The sequence below is a fragment of the Hydractinia symbiolongicarpus genome, chromosome 10 (assembly GCF_029227915.1).
Source record: "Hydractinia symbiolongicarpus strain clone_291-10 chromosome 10, HSymV2.1, whole genome shotgun sequence".
Taxonomy (NCBI): domain Eukaryota; kingdom Metazoa; phylum Cnidaria; class Hydrozoa; order Anthoathecata; family Hydractiniidae; genus Hydractinia; species Hydractinia symbiolongicarpus.
In genome coordinates, this window is record NC_079884.1 from 8,931,055 (window position 1) to 8,951,215 (window position 20,161).

Below are 20,161 nucleotides of genomic sequence, written 5' to 3' on the forward strand. Positions count from 1 at the left end.
ATCACCCATTCTTTCCATATATTTTTGTCACAGTCATCGCTAAACTTCTTTGTGATTTCAAGGCTTAAGTCTATTTTACAGACCATATTACAGTGCTGTGAAAAGCAAAAAAAAAAAAATTAGTGTGAGGGGGAAGGACTGAAAGTTAGTCTTCTCAGTTATAAGATTTTGAAAATAAGCACCTGGAAAAATGCTGGAAAAATGCATAAAATTCAATCAAATCATGTCAATGGGTTTGTTTTAAAGGGCCATGGAAGTCATTTTCTTATTTTCTTTTTTTTTAAGAAGAGTTTTTTATGCAAATTTTACGTTTTCCACAGATTTAACTTCGTGATTAGGGTCAAATTGAGAAAATAAAAGTGCTGTAAAATTTAGCATCGCAGTTAAAAAAGTTATCCTTCACATTATAATCTGATAACAAGATGAAATGCCAGAACTTTGTTGCAGGTTTAAGTCAAAAATAGAAGCCCACGACCATCTTATGAACTTCGTGTCCAGTCCAGGATTTCTTAGGGTTTTTTTATAGTGCAACGAACAAGGCCTGGAGATAATTTTGTTTTCTTATCACAAATTCAAAATATGGCCTCTCTGTTTGCAATTATAACATTTTACCTTTCATTCGACATGTTTCTCCTCCTGCAAAACAATGTCGACAGGATCCCTGCCCTGCTGTTCATATATAATTACATAGAAATTACATACTAACGACCTCCCCCAGGGCCTGTTAGTTGTATAGCAGATTCCAGTCCAATACAAAAACACCTACCAAGCCCTTGGAACGAGGTTGGTATGACAACAAAAGAGGAGGGTTTTATCACACTTTTTATTGTACTCACCATTTCTATATTAATACGTAAAAAAATAGCATATTTTATTTACAAGAGAAAGAACACTACAATTCTCGTCCCCATAGCTCTTTGAGGTTAAAACCGAGGTTTATCTTGAAGCGCTCTGGGGTCTAGAATGAAAACTACATTCCTAAGCTCGTATATCTAATGCTAAAGTAATGAATTAATTTTATTTTATTATTAACGACTTATTTTTGAACTAAGCATTAGTCCTATGCATATATATTCAGATCAAATAATATCTCTGTTACATGCCTGTCTCACATTTGAGTAACGGCTCGGAGGACTTTTCTGGTGTTCCAGATGCCGGTCGAAAGGGTTCACCGGTGATCGTGCGATTATCGTATGACATACGATCGCGTTTGTAGAAGAATTCAAAATTTGAGACAATGACAGGGACGGGTAACGCAATCATTAGTACGCCAACAATTGCACACAAACTGCCGACTAATTTACCAATTAAAGTTGCCGGTACTTTATCGCCATATCCAACTGTTGTCATAGTGACCAGACAATACCAAAAAGTATCAGGTATACTTTGAAACTCGTCGTTCTGGCCTTGCTCGGCGTAGAAGATAGCGCTTGAAAATAAAATCACACCTAATATCAGAAAGAATATCAACATACCTAGTTCACTAACACTTGCCTTCAGCGTGTGTCCAAGTATACGTAACCCCAAGGAATGTCTTGATAATTTGAATATACGAAATACTCTGACTAGCCGTACGACACGTAACACCGATAACGGTGTGGTGTCGCCATTACTTAATGACAACGTTATAAAATATGGAGCAATGGCGAGCAAATCTATAACATTTAAAAATGATTTTAAGAATTTCCATTTTTGTGGAGAAGATATTAAGCGCATAATGTATTCAAAAGTGAACCAAACTATGCAGCCGAGCTCTAATGAAAACCACGGTTGAGTGAATTTATTTCGGCTGTTATTCTCAGTACTTGTGGTATTTTCACTGTCTTCTTTCGAAAATTCAGGCAAAGTTTCAACACAAAAAACGGTTATAGAAAGCACGATCACAAAAATAGACCACCCAGCTAATATTCGCGCGGCTGTACTTGTGTCAGGGAACTCAAACAGTTCCCAAATTTTTCGTTGCCATTCTTTTTTGGGTAAAAGACGCTCCTTGTCTGGTATGTATCCTTCCTCCTCTTGTAGTTTCATGAAAGCAACTTCTCCAAGGTCAAAGAAGGAGATTTCTTCAGAGAAAAGCACCATGGGAACATTCGGCGGTCTTATCAAAATCCCACCAGTTTGATAGTAATACAAGATAGCTTCGAATGATTGACGATTTCGATCGAAGAAATACATATTTCGTGAATTAACAAAATGCTTTTCGCGCCTTTTTTCATCGCCAAGTAATGTATTAGGAAATTTTTGCAACGTACTTTGTAGAGTCTCGTAAACCATGCCGCATACATTTATCGACACTAGATCTGCCTCTTTGATAGGTGATGCTTTCTCGTAAGCTACACGCGGACTTTCGGCGTATCGAAGCATATTTCCGTTACGCAAGTCTTGCGTGCTTAAGCTAATTAACTGTCTTGTTTGCACGTTTGGTGCGAGATGCGATGTCAACAAAACTCCTGGATTCCATGGTGGTCCTATTAAAATTAAAAAAATAAATCATTGAAGCGAAAATGTAGTGAAATAAACATATTTGCGGTAGAAAGGTTTTTCAAACGTTTTCTTCTTCTTTATATAGGTTGCACCTGCAGAAGCTTTCTGTAAGAAATCAAAACAAAACAGAAATAACTTCCATAAAAAAGAAGGCTGTTGTAATGATGAACTTTGTGTGAAGTTGTTAAACTCAGAAACGTTTGAGCACAGCGCTGTCTGTGACGTCTCAATAAGAGGAAAAATGTTATGCATTGTCAAGTTTTTAAAAAGTTTTGTTTCCAATGAATGAATAAGTCACGGTTCCAGAAGGCAGATGCTAACTAGTCTATGTATTTAAACTCAATAACTCAAGCAATCATAAACACGATAAATACTTTGCCAGTCTGGGCGCATGCAGGATTGTTGTTCGAAGATTTAAAAAAAATAATCGGAAAAACATTTCAAAATACTTTTTTTTTCCTTCAAAAGAAAATATAAACTTCATACCATCCCGTAAAAAATCAAGCTTTTCCATAATCCTAGCAATAAAGGACTATTTCTTGGTCTTCACTACAAATGAACCTTTTACATTCCCCAAATAAGATTTTACTCCTTTCAAAAGAAGTTCATTATACATCTTCAGTTTTTCATGATTGTTTTAATCGAAATCTTTTTCCATGCTGTGTTGCAATTCAAAGAGCAACTACTAAAAACACGAAGCATACAATATTTCTGTATCAATTTAGTTTTAAACGATTTCCTTCGCGTATTATATGAAATTATATAGACATAGATATTTATATAGATAGATTAACATATGCCTCAACCTCGTCCCCAGGGCTTGTTAGGCTTTTTATATTTGGACGGCCGTCCAAATATAAAAAGCCTAACAAGCCCTGGGGACGAGGTTGCATATGCCTATATCAAGTGAGTATAGAATTGATAGGAAATATCATGAATAGAAAAGATGATAATATAAATTAAAATCAAAACATTCAAAGATTGCATTAATGAAGAAACAAGAATGCATTTCATTGTTTTATCATTGCATTAATTTGACAAACAATTTGAAACTTAGTCTCTGTCTCTGCAAATTCGTTGGACCTCGCTTTGAAAATAAATTCGTATAAACGAGGCTGTGTATTCAAAAAGAGAAGATTCTTTCGGTAAGATTCTTTCGTGCACTTCATATTTATCACAGTCTTCTGATTTTTCCCTCAACCATCTGCGCTACCAACTGCAAACTCGTGCAAACATATGAAAAAATCATTATATTCTTGTTATCTAGGAATATATTTTAAATTTTAACCTTCAAGTCAGTTCTTTTTATAAAAATTGAACACTACAATGTTGGGAACACTACATAAGGGATTTTCTTATAGTTCATATATTAATTCATAAATATAAAAACGTATATCTGGAAATAAGAAAAAGTGTTGGGCATGTGCCGCCCTTAAACGTCTCGCAAAGGTCTCGCATGATATAAATAATACGTTTCTTCTTTAAAAAAGGAAAAGAAAATATGAATGAGAAGATGTACGTTTGAGGAGAATTAAGAATAAAAAAGTTCTTAAGCCAAGCGAAGCTTAAGATTTTCTCAACTTGCTCTTAACTTTAATGACGTCACGATAATGTCATCTAGTTTTTTATTCTTGTAGAAAATTAGCAACCTCCTTCCCAGGAGTCTTCTGTAAAAGAGCTGATTTCACGAGTTGAAACACTCTAGAAACAAGATTGGTAAATCAGGTGTTTTAGAGATATAAATTTTAGAAAGAAATAAGAAATATAAATCAGGTGTTTCGAAAAAATTAGAATCTTAAAGAAAGTTATAGGAATAAAAAATAAATAAAAAAATCTAATTTCTTTCAATAATATTACTTCATTATCTTACAAAAATTTGCGAATGTGTGAATTTTTTTAGGATTCTTAGGGAAAGAAGCGCACATGAATGTAATATCAGGTGTTATCTTATTACGTTCTTATATTTATATACTGTCTCGAACAAAATATATATGGTCCCTTTGATCACTTAAACGAGAACACAGCCAACCAAATCTTTATTTAACCCATTTATTCATGTCCATATGGCAGCTATGGTCTTTTTACAACACACTCTGTTTTGAGAATCTCGGAATGGAAATATGTCGGATGCGCATGCGCGCTTTTTTCTAAGCATTTAAGAAGAATTATTGTTGTTTAAAATCTTTGTAAAAGGAATAATTAAATTAGTGAAATCAGTTGTGATATTTAATTTGCACCTCACATTACACATGTTCACAGAAATGTACGCTTTCAAAATTCTCTGTTGTCATTTTTCATTTTTCATATTTATATAAAAAATTTAACATTGCAATTACAATAAGTCAACCTCGTCCCCAATGCTGTTTTTCCCTTTCTGACAGTCTTGGGCGACGACAGAAAGAGAAAAAAGCGCTGGGGAGGAGACTTGTAAGTTATTTTGCTATATTTATGGTGTTATTTTTGACATAGAATAATAAACTTGGGAGACGTAACAAATTATCAGACATGTTTTTCGAGTTGTCAATTCTCGAGTCTAAAAAGTGCAGGCATTTAAAGATTATTGCATAAAAATCGAGCTATTTAAATCTACTCCACATAAGTACTGAAATGTCGCTTCTCCGTTGTACTTGTTTACACTGTGATAAAATCTTATCAATTCATTTTTAGGAAAATAGCATTAATACACTCTTGCGTGCAACATGGAAGAAATAGCGACTATCAAAGTGTCTTCATGGTGCACAAACAACAAGACAGTGCAAGTTTGTTTTATAAAACTAATTCCTAATTTCTATTTTATTTGATTGTTTATGATGTTAATTTTTCATATTCTTTAGTTTTTGGAAAACACAATTTATGATAATTTCATTTGAATCCACCTCCATTATGTTTGTCATATATAAAAGACAACAACCCCCTAACCCCGCTACAATCCACCTTCTTCCCCTTCCCCTCACCTTTGATCACATAGGTGACTACGTTAGCTGTGACAAAACATCCACTTCGCTCTAGTCCCGGCGATAAAACAAATAAAACTCCACGTAGCTTCGTACTCAGAGTATTTTTGTTATACAAAATTCCCTAGGAACGAAGTTTGTAAATCCAATGTCCCAAAAAATGCAAAATTTGAGAAAATGTAAAATAACAAGAAAAAAATTAATTCATTATTTCTTTCAGTATTACCATCTCTATCAAGATTTAATCCTTCCATTATTCCCCAATATTTAACTTTATTTTTCCTACTTCTTCGTTATTCTTCACACATTCTCCAGCGTTCGTGTGGCTCACTTCATTTTTTTATGTTTTCAATTTACAAGGGTGCCTATATCATGCTATGTCGTAGTAGGAAAAAGAAAACAAAGAAAAGGAAAATAAGCAGATGTGTATTTCTTCACAAAGGTGCCTACATTAAACCACGGGGTAAAAGAACAAAAGATGGATTATTAAAATTTAAAAAGCAATTTAGGAAGACTTCATTGCAGAGGCAGACTTTTTTTTAAGGCTTAGTCTCCACATGTTGTCAGAATAACTTATCTTAGGATAATAATAAAAAGTTTTCGAAAGTGACGAATTTTTTTTCACACTTTAATTTTCTCTAATTAGAACTTTTTCAACACCTTGACCATTTTTATTTGAGAATCACGTCATTCGATCATTTGTTCTATTTCCCCCCCCCCCCCCCTTTCCCCCAAAAAACACTAATATGTTTCTTTTTTTCGTTTTTCGGGTATTGGTAAATGAAGCCGGATAACCTCAGGGGGGGGTGGAGGGCAATGCTCTACTTCCATAACGATTTAAACATAATTTATCAATTTACTGATTACCTGGACAAAAAGTTAAAAAAAAAATATTGAAACGCCTTTTAAATATCAAAAAGTAGAAAAATGGCCCAGGCCCCTCTGAGAAAAGGCTATTTAATATATCAAGAAATTCAAAAAAAGTGCTTAAAATTTTTCCAAAAAATATTTTAGTCTTTCTATTTTAAAAGGACAAAACATCAGGTACCAAAGGTTTAAGGGACATTGGCATAATCTTTCTTATGTTATTTACAAAAGTATGGCATGAAGAAGATTATCGCACTCCCCCCTCCCCCCTCTCGTCCTTCCGTGCTTGAGTATGTTAACATCTTAAAACCTCGCTATATTGATGCTACGCTCAAAGCAAAGCTATTGGAATTTCACAAGGTTAGACATATTAGTTTACTTTGCCTTCTTCCCTTTTCTCCCTAACAATAAAAGACCTCTAACGTGAGCGACTCCTTCAACAGCCGAGAAAGTTGGCTCCTAAAGTGAGTGCTGCTTCAACATTCTTAATAGGGATAAGGAACAGGGGTGCCTCAGTACTGCCTATTTAATCATTTTTGTATATCACAGAGAATTGTCATTTCTTAAGATACTTGATGAGGATGTCATAGTATGTGACAGTGCGACAAAATTAAGTCGAAAATTTAATTGATTGGTTGCCACGGTTACCTGTTGCTAGGAAAAGTATGTGCAAAGTATGACATTGTGCTGCTCGACGCCTAACCAAATAAGTGAATATGCGCTATTTTAAGCGCCTTTTTGGCCCCGCATGTTCCTTTAAGGGTCACGTGTATGGATTAAGTGAAACGCATTTTCGTAAGCCTGACTCGTCTTCCGGAGAACTGATGCGGTATTTCTTGGACGAAAGAAAAGCTAAAACAAGGCGAAACTGGCAATACCTCGACCAAATGACTGAAATGCAAAACTTCGAATTGAATATTGGTTTCATTTAAACACTAGGTGGTACTAATGCCTCCAACGACAGAAGAAATTGTAAAGTGTGTGTGCTTCGGTCTTGCGAATTCGTGTTTCGCGTGGATTTCGAACTTAAACGGCAAAAAACTTGTTTAAAGATTATTTTAAACCGAAATTTATAATTAGCGCTACTTACCACCGTATTCTAAGATGAATTTGTGGTCAGAAAACAGGTAAAAGACAATTCTTGAAATTTAGACATTTTTTTAGGAGAACCACCTTAAGACTATTATAAATTAAACTTTAATAAATCTTTAAAATTCCAGCCAAAGAAAAGTCACTAAATCTTCGCTTAACTTGCTTTTCCCATTTTTTCCTTACCCTAATCCCTATATTTAAGATATGTAGTGTTCTCGCTTACCCAAAATCAACTTTAGTTTAAAGGCCAGAAATTTTATTTAAAATTTTTAAAAGTACGGAATTAAATGCACTCATGACGTTCCTCGCTAATTATTAGTATCCCGCCTTGTTCTCAGAGCTTTCATTAAAAGAAGAAGCAACAAAAGAGGGAACTCCCTTCGTTTTGTTCTCAGAGCTTTCATTAAAAGAAGAAGCAACAAAATAGGGAACTCCCTTCGTCTTGTTCTCAGAGCTTTCATTAAAAGAAGAAGCAAAGTACGGAATTAAATGCACTCATGACGTTTCTCGCTAATTATTTTTACAAAGCTCTTAAGTTTAATACATTTCTTTTACCAGAATTTTTTTTTTCGGAACACACTATTGTAGTAATAAGTACTTCCTATTACAGAATTGCATGTGTCGCGTTTCAAGATACCAATGTGCAATTTATATATACGTTATTTTTATGGGAAATTCAAGAAAATCCGGGACGTTCTTATTTTCTTTTTGAAACATGACCACAAATTTTAGACTCTGTTCTTACCAGCAGCAAGTTAGACTATTTTTGTATTCGATTTACACAATTTAATCAAGTGAAAGTTCATTTATCAATGTTTAAAGGGGACCTAAAACATTTAAGCTGTGCAAGTTGTTGCTGACGTCAGCATGGTCCCTTTTTTCTCATATTTCGAAATTTCGTGGCACCTGACTCAAATTATTCCGTAATTATAGCATGTCAAAAAGTGGAGAAAATGCCCCAAAAAACTGTCGTTGTTCCAACTTTTTTTTCACTGATTGTAGATAGCAGGTATCCAACCTCGGTTCACGAATATGCTTTTTTTTAGACAAACAACGCTCCCTTTCGATATCATTTTCTGCTTCACAAGACTAATAAAGAGACAAACTCGCTCACCCCCTGATCTTGATATCATTTTGCAAGTTGGATGTTAATATCTTCTTTGTTTTACGCGATCTTTTCCTAAACCTGCTTATAACTTAAACAGCCTTCTCATTTATTCTCTTAGAAAATCAAGAAACAATATGGCGTAGTAATATTCGATAACGATTTTCCCCGATAAAAAGAATTATTAAACCTTGCAAGTTAGTGACCAGTACTTTCTGGTCTACTGTATGAAGTGTTCATTTTATTGAGGGCAGGTAATCTGGGAATCAGTTTGTATTTTATGAATCGATTCTATTAATGCTATTGTTTTCTCCTTTTAAAAGATAAAATCAATGTTTGAAGGAAAAAATCAAGAAAGACTTTGTTTTCCTAACTTTTACTTCAAATAGAATAAGGGAAAAAATATTATAATCTTTTCACAAATTGATAAAGTCTTTGATTTTCACATCATTGTTTCTTTTTTCATTGATTATTTTTAACAAAAGTCGTAAATTATAATATTTGAGCAAGCGGGGCGTGCGTTTGTAGCTCTCCATTTTAATTAGAAAGGGCGGAGCTTCTTACTTCTTCATCACGTAAGGTGGCGTTTGCATGCAGCATGACTCAGCTAAAAATCGAAAAACGGAAGGGTTTGAATATCTTTGTATCAGAAATGTCAAATTTCAAGACAAAAAACGAAAAGAAGAGTCAGACAATAATTTTTTTTTCATTAAAATTCATTGTCATTCGCGAAAGTTTTTGTTCCCAAAAATGAAGATTTTGGAAAATTCGCGAAAATTTTTTCTTTAAAATTTCTTCCAGAAGTAGAATTTGCGAAAATTAACTTCGCGAAATTTCGCGATTTTTCATCCTCGCGAAAATTTCTGCCCTTAAAGTAGAGCTTCAAAAGTTAGTTAATAAGTCTTTTCAATTTTTTTAAAAAGCTTTTTTCGTATTCATATTTTAGAATTAATTATGCTGCATAAATTATTATGTCATATATTTAAGTAATAGCAAATTTGACATTTTCTGTCATCAGTTATTTTAGACCTAAGGGATGTGCATTCAAATTTTATCAATGCATAGATATTACTAAGGTGAATAATTACCTTAAAGTGTTTTCCAAAATCACACTTGTGTGCTCGTTCCAGGCCTCTTAATTTATTTCCGATGACCCAATAACTTGGGAATGTTTTAATTTTTGTCCTGTTTAAACAAAAGCTAATATTATTAGTATTATAAGCCAATTAATAATATCATAAGTCATAAAGAAAAAAAAAGGTTAAAATAAAGTCTAAAATGAATATTTTAAAAAGCCAAAAGCTGTTCCTTGGATTTTTTGATTTCCGTCGGCAAAGGCGGAATCTTTAATATCGCCTGGGCAGATAGAGAGATAGAGAGATAGAGACAGCCCAGAGCCTGGACGCCTAAAACTTATCCAGGCTAAGGCTTAAATCCTCATTTTGACAGATTTTTTTCTGAAAACGAGGCTAAATTGAGTTTTAAGCCAATAAGAATCCTAACAGTGCAACAAATTGTTTTATTATCCAATGAAAATTACTTTATTTTAAAGTTTATAATCGAAATTTAAAGCCCGTGCTGAGTAGCATAATGAAGATCGTCTTATAATGCGCCATCTTTGATGTTATATAATTACGTCATTTCCTTCTGTATTACAATTTTGTAAGCACGTAGACTAAAGCTATATTCAGCAGAACTAATTAATTATCAATGAATTTTAATTTAAAGAGGAATTGTTGAGGCTGGATATTTTTGGTGAAAGATAATGTATTATAGCTATAAAATCGTGACATGTATGTCACGATTTTATATCTTTTTTTCAGATTATTGCTAATGGCGGAAATCTTTAAGCCGCAGGGCTTCTTGTCTTATTTCTAACAGCAATAAATTGTACAAACTACCACCAGTAGAAAAGAGTCCGCCTTTTCCAGTTTCTAATTTTTACTGAAGGTAATTTCACAATCAACATTTTGTTTCTACTAGTATTCCCTATCGAGTTTGTGGAAATTGCACATGCGCAATAAGTTTTAATTCGGGTAAATCGTGTTTACATAAAAATTTAGAACCGGTACGAAATCTCATACCTTTCCTTTCGACCGGTATCAGATTTGTACCGGTATGAGTTCAGCATAGACAGAACTAAGAAAAGTATGTAAAGCTTGAATCCTAAATCAAAAAACATATATTCTCATTTGAAAAAAAGAAATTCATTTCCTTCACCAAAACTCTTTAAGATAAACTATCGGTTTTATTAGTTCCGGGAACATAAATTTAAATTTCTTCAGACCTACTTTTACCAATGTGTGAGAACTGCTTTTAAATTTTTAAAAACTGCTTTAAACAGGTTGAAACTTTTTTTAGGTTGTTCAATAGCTGAATCCATCATTAGAGCATTCTAATAACGACATGGTCGATAGAAATGCATTTGATTTGTTTAAACAATGAACAAGATGTTTTTAAAAAGAATCATTGCACTACCTTTAAAACTCATCTGACCCTTAATGGTTTTTTCGATCTTGTTTCTATTTAATAAACTATTCAGTATCTTTCAAATGAACCCTAAAACACGTGTTTTCAAAAAAAAGAAACGGTTTTAGACCCTTTTTTCGACTTGGGTTTTTTTTGTAATTTTGGTTTTAAAAATGTTTCAGTGATTAATTTTGGCGATTCATGAATAAAAGCTGTGCCAAAATTCAGTTCAAATTTATTTTGTCTAGGTACAAATGTTACCATAGAGATAGGTGATAAAGGAGAGAATTGTATAAAATGTACTTCAAGGTCAAGAAAAAAATTACAAATTTTTTTTTTATTTTTCATGTGACGTGTTACCTTAACTATTTTTCCACTACTAGTCGTTAGCCCGTGGAAAAATCCACGGGTTCGCCCGTCCTTTTTATACCGCATTGCATGCGTCTCGATACCTGCGCAGCTAAGCTACCATTTTGCGTGACAGACAGACGGACGGACGGACGGACAAACGCATGCGGGTATTATAATATGAATAATTTCTTTTTAGTGTTTAAATATTTTAAATATTTTATTTTCTGTCTGTTAATTAGCTGTTGCCCATGCTCTTGAACTAAGCTGACGTAACAATGGTAACAACAACCTAGTTGGAGAAACCCGTTTTTCTGTTGCTTTTAAGCGGGAAAACGAGACTCTCCATATAGTGGAACTTATTCGTAAACCGAATTGAATACCGGACTACTAGATGTTAGCATTTCTTTATTAAAACTTACTTGCAGTGGCATTTCTGTGTTTGTTGATAAAGTAGAAATAAAAATAAGAATAAAGAAAAACAAACAAACAAACAAACAAACAAACAAACAAACAAACAAAAAGGATCACAAAGTTTGGTTAGTGGAAATTGGAATGATAGTGTATTAGCGCCATTTTATATTTATAATACTAATTATAACAACACGCTCTACCAGATAATAAATGAAGTCTCTTTAACGAAAGAAGAGAAAAATTAGCAAAGTTATACCTGAACAAACCAACTGTTGAAATTACTTGTTGTACGCACAATGTCATTCTCTCTATTTAACTTTTCCACGACTTTATTTATTTATTTCACAAAAATACGCAGTCATTGAAATACGATGTAAAAATTTTTTTAAAAACACCTGCTACGAAGAGCAGATATATTGGAAACTTGGCCAACATAGGATATGTAGGAGAGCAATTTACTTGTAAATACGTATATTTTTTAAGAGAAAGTTACACTTAAAAAAATCTGCTGACAATAATTTTACAGCAGCAGTAATTGTGCAGAGTTATTTTCTCACAAATAGTACTCTATTTGTCGACGAGAAAGCTGAAATACAAACAGCTGCAGTTTCGTCCCCAGGTATATAATATATGGCATTGAGAAGATGAAGAAGTGTGCGTCAAAAAACGCTATGAGCACCGCATTATCGGAAAAACGTGAAAAAACCTCGTAGAGCTTTCTTGGTTTCTTTTTAACATGCACGAAACACGCAGTCAGTTCAATCCGCAACAACGGTTTTACTCATTATATTTCTTTCCAAGAAACATCTTAAGTCGTCACGTTTTGTCCTAATCCTCTCCTTCCCAGGGTCTGCAATTTTGGATATGAGGATGAAACATGTACACTTTCATCTTTATCCCAAAACACAGGTCCTACAGGCATTCTATCTCTATATTAAAACTACCCTTATTCAGTCTGTCACACCAAGTGGTGCCATGCTAAAAACGCACGAAACAGTGATTCTACAAAGGCCAGTAATTTAAGAACTGAAGAACCCGTGGGATTTTTTGTTGTTTGATGACTAGTACTCTTATAATAAAATAATATATTTTCAAATGGTGTGTTGTGTTCCAAATGTTTAGGTAAGTTGATATCTTGACAGTTGTCTCTCTTGCATCAACACTGAATGAGTATTTATTTATTTATTCATTATTTATTTGTTTATTTGTGAAATATTTATTCAGAACGTCATTTCAGTTAAAAAACTGCTTTCCAAACGAGGCCTGTAACTCTCTACAGACAAAATTCAAAAATTTCCATTTCAAGATTTAGCTTTAAATATTAAAAACAGGACATCATTCATAATTTACTGAAAAAAAATGATTTGTACGCTTATATCAAGTGATAACAACAAGCCAAATCAGAGCACGAGACAAGTCAGAACAACGAGACAAGTCAGAACAGTGAAACAAGTCAGAACAACGAGACAAGTCAGAACAACGAGACAAGTCAGAACAACGAGACAAGTCAGAACAACGAGACAAGTCAGAACAACGAGACAAGTCAGAACAACGAGACAAGTCAGAACAACGAGACAAGTCAGAACAACGAGACAAGTCAGAACAACGAGACAAGTCAGAACAACGAGACAAGTCAGAACAACGAGACAAGTCAGAACAACGAGACAAGTCAGAACAACGAGACAAGTCAGAACAACGAGACAAGTCAGAACAACGAGACAAGTCAGAACAACGAGACAAGTCAGAACAGCGAAACAAGTCAGAATTCCTGTTAAAATATTAAGTGATTGATTTCATTGTTAAATTATTGAGTTTTTTTTTTAATTTAAGCAATTCATACCCAATCCTCCACGGAGATAAAAATTGCAAAATACGTATACATTATGAATAGGGCAACTCCTTCTTCCGCTTTCTTCTTCTCTTTTCTACTACGAAAAAACGTCCTGCACACCAGATTGCCTTGTTATGAACTCTCGTTTTCATTTTCCGCTACAGCGCAAAATGTTCACTCGCTTTTTTGTTAGCGCACGCGCACTTGGACAAAATCTCTAATTTGCTCTAACCGTGCACACGCAAACAACCAGCGGGAAATGCTGTCAAATGAAAATTGGAGACATGCACAAAAACCAGAAACGGATTTTAAATTTGAAAGTCTTAAAGCAATACAGTCAGTTTCGCTTTTCGTAAAAAAGAAAAAAAGAGTCAGATACTGAGTCTCATGTATAACGCATACTTTCTACATCTAACTGCTTTTCTCTTTTAAGAAATATCCTTGCGTTGCATTGAATACATGTTATAAATAAAAAATACATAAGTTACTCACTATTGTAGTGGTGTGGGGGCGGAGTGAGACAATTTGGCGTCATAGAAGAACGACCACTGATCAACATATCGACAAATTTTCACTGTTTCTTCCTTAGTTAGTTTTTCATATTTTTTTAATTTCATCTTTCGCATCTACACAAGGCTGGCATTGTGTGAAACAAATTTTATTCTCTAGATTTTCTACAACACGCAGATGGCGCGGGTTTTCTGAAAGAACAAATCACCATCTGGCAGCGAAATACGATATTTGAAAATGCAGAATAATTTTTATTTGGGGGAAGCTGTGTTGTTGATAGTGTTTTTATCCTTATCATGTATAGTGCAACCTTTCAGGGGAGAGAAAAGACTCCCAGCCCTAAATAAAAACTATAAACAAAAAAATAATTTTAAAAAGAGTGAAAAAAAATTCAAGTGGTAAAAAAATTAACGCAGGTGAAGACTTATGTATACAAAAAAGTGACAGTTTTTGTAAACATGATTTTACAATTTTCGATTTATGAATTTATTTAGGCGCAAATAAAAACTTGTAAAGGTTAACACTTGGTTTTAGTGAAAAGCTAAAAATCTAAAAAATTGAATGATTAAGAAAAATAATTAAGAAGAGGAAACACAACAACAAAAATAAATTTAAAATCCCAAAAATGCCTGAATTTCCTTACCTATAAAATATTAAAACCACGTGAGAAAAAAAATTGAACATCCGAGCGAAAAAGTTATGCTTGTTACGTCATTACCAAAATCACGCCAATCCCAAGCTCGATCCAGTATCTAGTAAGCAATATTACATCGTTTCATTTGAAGCCTATCATAAAAAATAATTTTAATATCACAAGTACTTCTTTGCCTAAACAATCCCATAAAATTTCATATCAAATTGATATTTTTCGAGTTATTATGACCAGGAAGGTAGAAATGCAATCTTGAGAAAAACGCAAATAAACATTTTAAAGGATGGAACGACTTGATACGGGCAAACGGACAAGTTCAATCTCGTCAATTTGCTCTACACCTAAATTTCCAAGTCATAGCTCTGCAAACTTCGAGGAGTTCATTTTTCAGGATAAGTCTTTGTGAGTACCCGTGGCTTGGTTAAATTTATATTCTTGTTGCTAAAAGGTTATGCCAGGAACATTGACAGTGCCGTGTATGGATTGAAAAACATTTACATACAGGTAGAGTAGTTGGAAAGCTACTCAAAAACGGTGAAAATATTTGCTATGGCCGTTGTTATGAACAAGTCTTTTGTCAGGAAAGAGTGAAAATACAGGGTTCCAAACCACTTTGGCCAAACATACTCAACGAAAATAAACATCTTCTCAATCAATATAATTACGAATCACCTAAAAAACCTGATATTTCGCAAAGATTGACTAACGTTGCGAAGCAGCCTTAAATAATTTCTGAAACCTGCGACGAGATTCAACTACATATCTATTTTTCATGAAGGTGATTTCCTTTAAGGTATTTGTTGTCTGACCTTTAAATACATCTTGGGGGGAAAAGGTACAGGTTTTATTTTTTCTCGAGTTAAAAAGAATTACTTCTTGAGATATGCAATAAAAGTAGTTTTTGTTCCACCTAAAGAAAGGCCAGCGTTAATTTAGGGGCGGCGTAAAAAGAGCAGGGGGTAATTTTGTAAATTTTCTGCAAATATTTATTTTCGCAAATAGTGACTATTGCCATATTTGCAAAGATTTATTTTTGCAAACGCAGCAAAAAAACGCAATAAATCATCCCGATACTTTAAACCTCGTGGAATCGGTCGGTAAAACAAAAACAATTTGCTTTGAAATATAAACACGATTAAATTATATAAAATAATTTATTGTAATAAATAAAAAAAATAAAGTATATAATATACGGTATGTTTTTTATATCGTCTCCCAAACCTAGGAGGAAACGTTGTCGCTTTATTAGAGGTCGAAGCTAGCCACATTTTTCTCAGTGTTATGTTTAGATAAAGTAAAGAGAAAATGTATGAATGAGGATCATCTAAGCAGCACTTCAGTCTAATAATTTAGGAACAGAAGCAGAACCAATTGGATTTCACAGATGCTAAAAAAAAAGCAAGGTGGATGTTCATGTTCATGGATGTTCGTCCTTTACGGTCTATTGATATTTCTTTATTTGTTTTATTCAGTGTAGATAGGGTACTTGTAGGACTCTTACCACGTTTTCAGGGCGTGGCTATATAAAAGAAACTGATAATTTGAGAAAATACAACAAGTTTAACAAAACATAAAAAATATGCAATATCTCTTAGCCATTGAGTTCACTTCGTATTATTATTCACATCGCACGGTGTACTTGTACTGATATTTGAAAAACTTTCTGATGCTTCTGAGTTTGAAATATTGGTGAAATAGCCAGACGTATCGCCTTCCATCGTATTTGGTATTAAATAACCGTTTTCTTCGCACCAAAGCTTAAAGGAATTCTTAACTGCTAATCTTTTTTCACGTTTTGTGCAATACACTCGAATGAGCTTTTCAAGAAATGAATTTGGCAATATATCGCTAAGATATTCGCGTCGTAATTTTATTGGTTTTCCATCTTTGGTGAAGAAAATCACTTCTTCGACTGGATTTTGATCTTTCATCCCATATCCAATTGAAATGATATCTACAAACAGATCCTCCCTTTCCAAAGCACCATAACTTGTATCTATGATTGCTTGTGCAATCATATCTTCTTGTAATTCATCAGATTCACGTTTAGTGGAGCTGGAATTAATGCGAGCGCAAAAATACATCATAAAATCTCTTTTCTGTATTCTCTTGATAAGTTCTTGCGCATCCTTTAAATCTTGATCATCATCATTAGATCTCAAAATGTCGTATATTATGGAGTCTGTTAGGTTTGTGTAACTCTCCATATTATCAATCGCAGCTGAGATACCATATTTGTTGTCAACTTTCAGCATCGCTTCACATATCATTTCTTCAATGATTCTTGTTGTCTTGTGTTGATATACTTGGTGATGCAGGGCCCAACGAACGTGAAATAATTCATACAAATTAAACATCTCTTTGTCACGAACACATATTTGTAGCTGTCCGTCCACGGATAAAATGCGTATATTTTGAAGATATCGTTGAATATCAAACGTGTTTTTCATTCCAAGATGATGCGTATCACGGGCAAAGTAATCAAGTTTATCACAATCGATACCAGTCCTTTTGTTGGACACAATCTCGTAAAGAAACCATTTTTCTGCAGTTCTTCCTCCACAGTTGCAAGTCTCCACGATGAAGTCTTGTTTCGGATCTCTTCCCTTTATCATCCGCTTAATCAATTCACATTCATTTTCCCCAATACCTCTCTCCGTCAATATTTCTCGTAAACCTTCGTTTACATCCAACATGTAATCAAATAAATCACACGATCCTTGTTCGTGCGTCCATCTTGTGTCTAGTCGTGCACGTTTTATGAATGTTCCATCGAACGTGTGCGAAAATGGACCATGTCCTAGATCGTGACACAAGCCAGCAATTTTCACGCAAAGAATTTCTGTCTCTGTTATTTCGACAGCATTATCATACTCGGTGTTGTGAAGTTCTTTTAATGTTTCCAACATGAGACCACACAAGTAAGATGTTCCAATGCAATGTTCGAATCGATTGTGGCATGCTCCCGGAAACACCCAGTAACTTGAACCTACACAAAGAAAGGAAAGTTACAATAAAATTTTAATACCTTCTCACAGCATTTTTACTGAAATTTTCCTTCTCTTTAGGTTAAAAGACCGATAATTAGAGAGAACAAGGTATATTTGAGACTGCTTTTCGATGTGCGTATTCTGTTTTAGGTATCGGTTTTTCGTTATGTACAATAATCAAGTTGTTGCTAACGTAGCCAGCCAAAAGTCTGCAAAAAAGTACTGATGCAAGTCTCTACTAAGAGGATCTGTCAAGCAGATACGGAAGCGTAAAATGCGATGTTGACAGAATACATTGTACTAAAGATTTTAATGATCGTGGATGCCAATTTCGTCTTTTACATCAAGCTTGCAAGAAAGAAAAATGGCGGTATCATTTGTTAACGACCTTAAAAAAATGCTAATCACCTAATTGTTTGATGTCTCTTAATCTTTGAAACTGAGGTGTATCAATAATGGCTACCAGAAGTGGATCCATCTTTACTGCTCCATGCACAGAATCTTGGAATATACGAATATTCTTCGTTTTAACACTGAAAATATTCTCAATTTTTCTTTGCTTTGAATCTCCATAATTTAAGTCCGATGCAAATCGTTTCGACATTTTCACGTGGTCTCCCTAAAACTGCAAATATATATAGATATATATAAAAAGATGTTTAAGTACTACAAACCAGTGTTTTGAAAAAGGCTTTTTGCAGGAAAAATAAATAGGGAAGAAGGAAACTGAATGTTGTCTTTATGGAGCTCCTTGGCAGAGGTTTTTACATGGAAAATGCTTTTAAAACACGCAAGAGTGTGTGCATTTATATGGCCGATTAATGTTTAATTAAACTATAGATGCGACAACGCGTGTACTCAGAAAATTTGTTAATTTATTTTGTCAAACCTTTTCAGTTTTCGCTTACGTAGAAATAGTCATACATTTAAAGATTTAAAAAATTCATTCGCGTGGGTTTTTTAAACTACTTTTTACCATAAAACCAGCTTTGACGCGTTCATACGGAAATATATTTGATTTTTCCAGCCAAACAAAATTGCGAGAAATACATCACGTGTATAAACATCGAGGGAAATAGTGAAAAGCATTGAATTCAAGATTAAAATTTTCATGACAATGAAAATGACAAATATTACGTTAAAAGAACAGCAAAAAGAAAGCATCGTCAAGAAACCAAAAAGCTAATTTGCTTAGTGGAAATCCCCCTTGAAAATCATCGTTATTTACGCTACAGAGAACAACTGTTTATAGACGGAAAGAAAATTGCATAATGAAAAAAGACCTTTACTCCTTTGTATAAAGTGCAAAAGGATCACGTCCAGCCTGTTCAGCAATTTCTAGACAAATGGTGATAGTAGTCTGAACACAGTGAAAGCTAAGCCTAATATGTTTTGAATGGTATGAATTGGGCGAAAGGAAAAGGGAAAAGGACAACTGAAAAAGGCAAACCTCGTCCAAAATTTCTAAAATAGGAAAAAAACGTGTCTTTTAGACGGAAATGAAATCAACATTGAAATATGTTTTGTGGGAATACTAGAGAAGAAACCAAAATGAAGTTCATGGCGCCCCCTATCGAAATCAAAGGTTCGAAATCCACTCTCTTATTTTCATTTAGGAGGATAGCCTAGTTAACTAAGCTATCTTCGAGGATATCAAATTCAGTTTCTCTCATACAAAAGCTTAAACGCAAACAAATGTCGAAACAAATCCCTAAAATTCAAATCCACCTCATTTCAAACCCCGAATTACAATCTACCAATCAGCACAAATCAGCGTGGTCACATCTTACCCTCTTAAATAATTCCAAAATTTATTATATTTGTTCAGGTTAGTGAGGCTATTTGCGCTTAAAACAAAGGATTTCCAGATATTGACCACGTCAGCAAAGACCAATAGAATTAACCAATTAAAAAGCGCAGTCAGTATTCTGACCACAGAAAAATTCGGCGTAATTTTTCCAACCCTAGCAATTGCGATTTCCCGGGGTAAGAAAAATTATACTGGGTCTCCTGACTACTTGGAGGTTTCACCGATGAAGTATATATTTGACATGAAAGTCTCTTTGCTTTTACCATGGTTTTATCAAACCTATAGTCGCATTTTTTAAATACAAAATTACCAGTTTATAAACGAAATGTCGGTGGGGGTAAATTGGCAACAAAAAATAGTCGGTAAGTTTTAAACTCGCCGACTAAACATTTGTAAAGCTTATAAAAAATGTAGAAAATGTATTTGTATTTAACAACAATAAAAAGGATTACTACATACAGTTACAAATTTAAAATTTATTTGAAATAAAAAACAATGTTTTATACGCACTATTAAAATATACTCACATGGTGTTTTCTAGAAACGTATAACTGTATTGGTGTTCAAATTTTTGCTAGTGATATTACATGCTGGCTATTCCGCAGTATCTATTGAATTATTTATCAGTTCTATTT

The 20,161-nt window shown here is 33.8% G+C and overlaps 2 protein-coding genes across 5 annotated transcripts; both read right to left on the reverse strand.

The window, feature by feature from the left end:
- Positions 1–260: 260 nt before the first annotated feature.
- On the reverse strand, positions 261–14,220 carry LOC130662774 (potassium voltage-gated channel subfamily A member 1-like). 4 transcript variants are annotated; one of them, XM_057461702.1, is made up of 2 exons: positions 14,057–14,220; positions 261–2,468 (listed from the first exon to the last, which is right to left on the reverse strand). In XM_057461702.1, exons 1-2 carry the CDS (start codon positions 14,121–14,123, stop codon positions 1,096–1,098), a joined length of 1,440 nt encoding a protein of 479 aa, XP_057317685.1. In that variant the 5' UTR covers positions 14,124–14,220; the 3' UTR covers positions 261–1,095. The 4 variants fall into 4 exon arrangements, with proteins under 4 accessions (XP_057317685.1, XP_057317688.1, XP_057317687.1 ...); XM_057461705.1 differs by lacking the exon at positions 14,057–14,220 and adding an exon at positions 8,512–8,704; XM_057461704.1 differs by lacking the exon at positions 14,057–14,220 and adding an exon at positions 5,665–5,752.
- Positions 14,221–15,866: 1,646 nt separating this feature from the next.
- Positions 15,867–20,161, reverse strand: LOC130612512 (deoxynucleoside triphosphate triphosphohydrolase SAMHD1-like). Its single transcript, XM_057433831.1, has 3 exons — positions 20,054–20,161; positions 18,125–18,341; positions 15,867–17,715 (listed from the first exon to the last, which is right to left on the reverse strand). Exons 2-3 carry the CDS (start codon positions 18,318–18,320, stop codon positions 16,331–16,333), a joined length of 1,581 nt encoding a protein of 526 aa, XP_057289814.1. The 5' UTR covers positions 18,321–18,341; positions 20,054–20,161; the 3' UTR covers positions 15,867–16,330.

Bases quoted from the DNA above. Each gene is read 5' to 3' on its own strand.
- LOC130662774 (XM_057461702.1), bottom strand. From the start codon at position 14,123: ATGTTGATCAGTGGTCGTTCTTCTATGACGCCAAATTGTCTCACTCCG. The intron at 2,469-14,056 runs GTGAGTAACTTA...TAATTTTAATAG, and splicing joins GCCCCCACACCACTACAATA to GACCACCATGGAATCCAGGA.
- LOC130612512 (XM_057433831.1), bottom strand. From the start codon at position 18,320: ATGTCGAAACGATTTGCATCGGACTTAAATTATGGAGATTCAAAGCAA. The intron at 17,716-18,124 runs GTGATTAGCATT...TTCTTTGTGTAG, and splicing joins AAGAGACATCAAACAATTAG to GTTCAAGTTACTGGGTGTTT.